The 4,308-nt window shown below is 34.6% G+C and overlaps 1 protein-coding gene across 1 annotated transcript; it reads left to right on the top strand.

Moving 5' to 3' along the window:
• Positions 1-1,192: 1,192 nt before the first annotated feature.
• LOC113770617 (1-aminocyclopropane-1-carboxylate oxidase 1-like) lies at positions 1,193-3,522 on the top strand. The gene is made up of 4 exons (XM_027315133.1): positions 1,193-1,409; positions 1,596-1,822; positions 2,420-2,753; positions 3,091-3,522. The coding sequence occupies exons 1-4, from the start codon at positions 1,305-1,307 to the stop codon at positions 3,382-3,384; spliced, it is 960 nt and encodes a 319-aa protein (XP_027170934.1). The 5' UTR covers positions 1,193-1,304; the 3' UTR covers positions 3,385-3,522.
• The last annotated feature ends 786 nt before the right edge of the window (positions 3,523-4,308 follow it).

Raw genomic sequence — 4,308 nt, 5'->3', positions numbered from 1 at the left:
ATGGGTTAGACCAGGGACTTTGCCAAGCTTGAAAACCTTATTCCATCCCGCAGCCACAGGTTTATGGATTAAAAAAAAAGGGATTTGTGCGCCTCAATAATTGCTAAATGATGGATAAGGAACGGTTGGAGGCAAAATTGATTTTAAACGGTTGAGATCAGTTTTTGTATAGGTTGCATGAGATAAATGTTAACATATTTTAAACGTATAATTGTAAATTTTGATATAGGTCATATAAAATTTTTTGCATGAATTATTACTTAAATGGTATATCTATTTAAGTATGAATTAATTTATTCTACATTATCAACGTATAAATTTTTTATGTTTCTGAACAAATTTAAGTGCATGACATATACTTTTTATTTAAATGTAAGAATTATTTATATAATTACTAGTGTATAAAATCTTATTATACAAATCCATCCAAGTAGTCAAGCAGTTTTGTATGATAACAGCTCTGATCACATTTCAACAAAACAATAATAACAATAATAATAGCCAGCCGTCCAAAGGGCCGGTGGTCACCACCAAGCAATTTAGTCTTTGGTGGCGTGGGAGGTCAATGATTCAATTCTTACATTTCACCAATTTATCATTATATGTGGTTGTCTTGAGTGGCTTTCTCCGAGGGTATTTCAACTCTTATTGACTCCCCCTCCTCTTAGATTAGAATAGATTAGATTATAGAAATATTACTATTGCGATAAAAAAAAATAATAACAATAACAATAAAATAGGGCAGCCACACATTATCGGTCAAGATGAAAATGTCCAGCCATCAGAAGTGGGACCTTTGCACTTCAGGTAAGATGGTCCAACAAGGCAAAACGACCTTTTTTTTTTCTGACATTTTCTTACGAAAGTAAGAATTTTTGGCAAATAAACCTAACTCCCCACAGTAACTCCAAAAGCCGGTAACTTTGGGAGTCCTGTGAGGGACTTATAAACCTAAACCCCAACCCCCCCATTACCGATGTGGGATAGAAAACCCCACAGGGGTGCCCCGCTGCTAAGAGATAAAGACCCCCCAGGCAAAACGACCTAGAACAACTGGAATTTAAGTCATGTGTTGTTGGTGGGCCAAATGGAAATTTCCATCCATTTACAACCTTTCCACCACTACATGATTTTCAAGTGTTCTCTGAGTCTCCACTCCTGCCAGCTTTCTCCTATAAATTGCCACCCCAAAATCCAAATCCCACACACAACACACAAACACACAAAATACACAACAAAATCCAACTCCCACGCACAAAACACACATTTAGGAAAGAAAAATAGCCACCACAAAGGCTAGTAAGATGGAGAACTTCCCAGTAATCAACATGAAAAACCTCAATGGTAACAAGAGAGCTTCCACCATGGAGCATATAAAGGATGCTTGTGAAAACTGGGGTTTCTTTGAGGTACTACACATTCCTTTTTTTTTTAATTTTCTTTCTGATATAAGGCAAACTAGTGTACCTCATTTTGTTTTTTTGATGTAACAAACTGCTGTACCTAGGATTCTCATGAGTTTGTTTTAATTTTAATGGTTGTAAGAAGTTTACATTATTAACTTTTGTTTCTTTTCTTTTGAAACTTTGATGTAGTTGGTGAACCATGGAATCCCACACGAGATGATGGACACAGTTGAAAGATTGACAAAAGGTCATTACAAGAAATGCATGGAGCAAAGGTTCAAGGAGTTGGTGGCAAGCAAGGCTTTAGAGGGTGTACAAGCTGAGGTTACGGATATGGATTGGGAGAGCACATTTTTCTTGCGCCACCTTCCTGTCTCAAACATTTCACAAGTCCCTGATCTAGATGATGAATACAGGTAATAATTATGGCACATTTCCCACTTCAAGAAATATTTTGAAGCAAGTCTTATGTGGATAAGTAATCATTTTGCTGACAGAAAGATAACTAAAAAAAATTTGAAGAAATCATCAGTATGAATTTGTCTTCATGTTACTTGTAATAATTCATAGCTTGGTTGTTAAAGGTTGTAAATTTGAGTCTTTGTTAACATTTTATTTGTGTTCTAAGCACGGATTTTCTTCTCGTCCTTGTACTATTAGAGTGTCGTTTACAGATGTGGAAAGTTATTCAAGACAAGATCTTAACAGGAGCATGAAAACCATAAATACTGTTGCGCTATAGTTAGTTCCTAGGTCCCAACACAACAGCCATACTTCTGCGTCCCTTCTCAAGAAACAGATAGATTTGGATTTCCATTCAGGTTTATCAATAAAATAGCCTTTCATCAGACACAATTATTGACAACTTTGCTTAAAATATGTTAAAATATTCCCTTGTCAACGCCTAAAAAGCAAGATATATCCATAGCTCTGTCATAGGCTATTTTTCTCTTTTTTTATTAATTCCACCTATCCAATCAAATTTTCCTCATTATTTTTTGCTTATGGTGCAGGACCCTCATGACGGAGTTTGCTGTAAGATTAGAAAAATTGGCTGAAGAACTTCTTGATTTACTATGTGAAAATCTTGGTCTTGGGAAGGGCTATTTGAAGAAAGCCTTTTATGGTTCAAAAGGTCCCAATTTTGGCACCAAGGTTAGCAACTACCCTCCATGTCCCAAGCCAGAATTGATTAAGGGACTTCGACCACACACTGATGCTGGTGGGATTATCTTGCTTTTCCAAGATGATAAAGTAAGTGGTCTACAACTCCTCAAGGGTGATCAATGGATTGATGTCCCTCCAATGAAGCACTCTATTGTGGCCAACCTTGGTGACCAACTCGAGGTACACTTTAATTTCTTGGGATAAAAAATTTATACTTTTATAAGTAATATGATAGTACTAAATAAAAGAAACAAAAGATTTCTTACTTTCATACCAACATATTACGTATATTTACATTCGTGCCTCATAAATAAATATTACTTATGAATAGATTATTTCTCATAAAAATTACTTATAATTACGGAATATCATACTAGATTTAGAGGGGTGATTGTAATTTGTAAGCAACACTAAGCATCAATATTAATTTATGCAAAAATTAATAAATCGAATTGACTGTTTATTCATATATTTCTTTTTTATTTAGGATTCTAATTATGTTACAAATTAATCACAGGTGATTACCAATGGAAAATACAAAAGTGTGCTCCACCGAGTCATAGCTCAAACAGATGGAAATAGGATGTCACTTGCTTCATTCTACAATCCAGGCAATGATGCAGTTATTTATCCAGCACCAGCACTACTGGAAAAAGAAGCAGAAGAAAGAAAAGAAGTCTACCCAAAATTTGTTTTTGATGACTACATGAAACTGTATGCTGGACTTAAATTCCAGGCCAAAGAGCCAAGATTTGAACTCATGAAGAACGTGGAAGCCAATGTTACCATGGGTCCAATTGCAACTGCCTAGACTCATAGGAATAAAACAGTGCTAGGATGTTTTCTTCTCCCTCTTATGTTTTCTACTTATTATTATTATTATTTTTTATTGTGGGGGTTGTTGGTTATTCCTAGTCATTTGTTGCTCCAGACAGGAGCGTCCTTTCTACATCTGGGGGACCAAAATTTATTATGTATTAGGAATTCTATGACAAAGAAATAAAATAAGCTTTACATTTCTCCAAAATCATTTGTGGCTACTGTTGCAAAGCTATATGGTTGATTGACCTAATATTTGGTTTAATTGCTTTTAAAAGTCCTTAAATTTTCTCAATTATTAGACACTCAACATTTTACTTTAATTTATGAATGCCGGATCAATTTAGTCCTCAAATTTCTAACAAATCTGACAAATCAAATATCTGGTACTTCGAAAAAAAATACAATTATGTTTGGAACTATGAATTACAATTAGCAAACTTAAGAAAGAAAACTTACAAGGAGCAGCCGATATCAATATGCAAGAAAAGCTAAGTTTGTCACACATAACTACTTATTTAATAGTTGTAAGATAATGATTAACATATTATACATGTTAAAGCATTTAACAGTAATGCATTAGCAACATGGCCGAGAACTTAAAATTGGCAATATCCTTCAAAAGCCCACTTTTTGGTGCCAAATCAGGAATAACATAAACAAGTCATCAATAGCCAAGACAAGCCAACGATTTGTTGGCTACTAGGGTTAAATGAAAAGAAAAAAAAAATTTCATTCAACATTCACCACATTTGCGCTTTGCCCCCTTCAACTTAACAAACAGGCAGTTTGCCTCTCTAGTAAATCTGGTTAGTGATTTTATTGGACAAAACTCAAAACTCAAAAGCAAGCCAGGTTATCCTCAAGCTGACAGAAATATGGTTGATTACTAATGGTAAAAGGTTTTTAGAGTTAA

The sequence above is a fragment of the Coffea eugenioides genome, chromosome 5 (genome assembly GCF_003713205.1).
Source record: "Coffea eugenioides isolate CCC68of chromosome 5, Ceug_1.0, whole genome shotgun sequence".
In the NCBI taxonomy this organism is placed as follows: Eukaryota; Viridiplantae; Streptophyta; class Magnoliopsida; order Gentianales; family Rubiaceae; genus Coffea; species Coffea eugenioides.
Note: the sequence above shows the minus strand (reverse complement) of the source record. Positions and strands in the feature narration are given on the sequence as shown.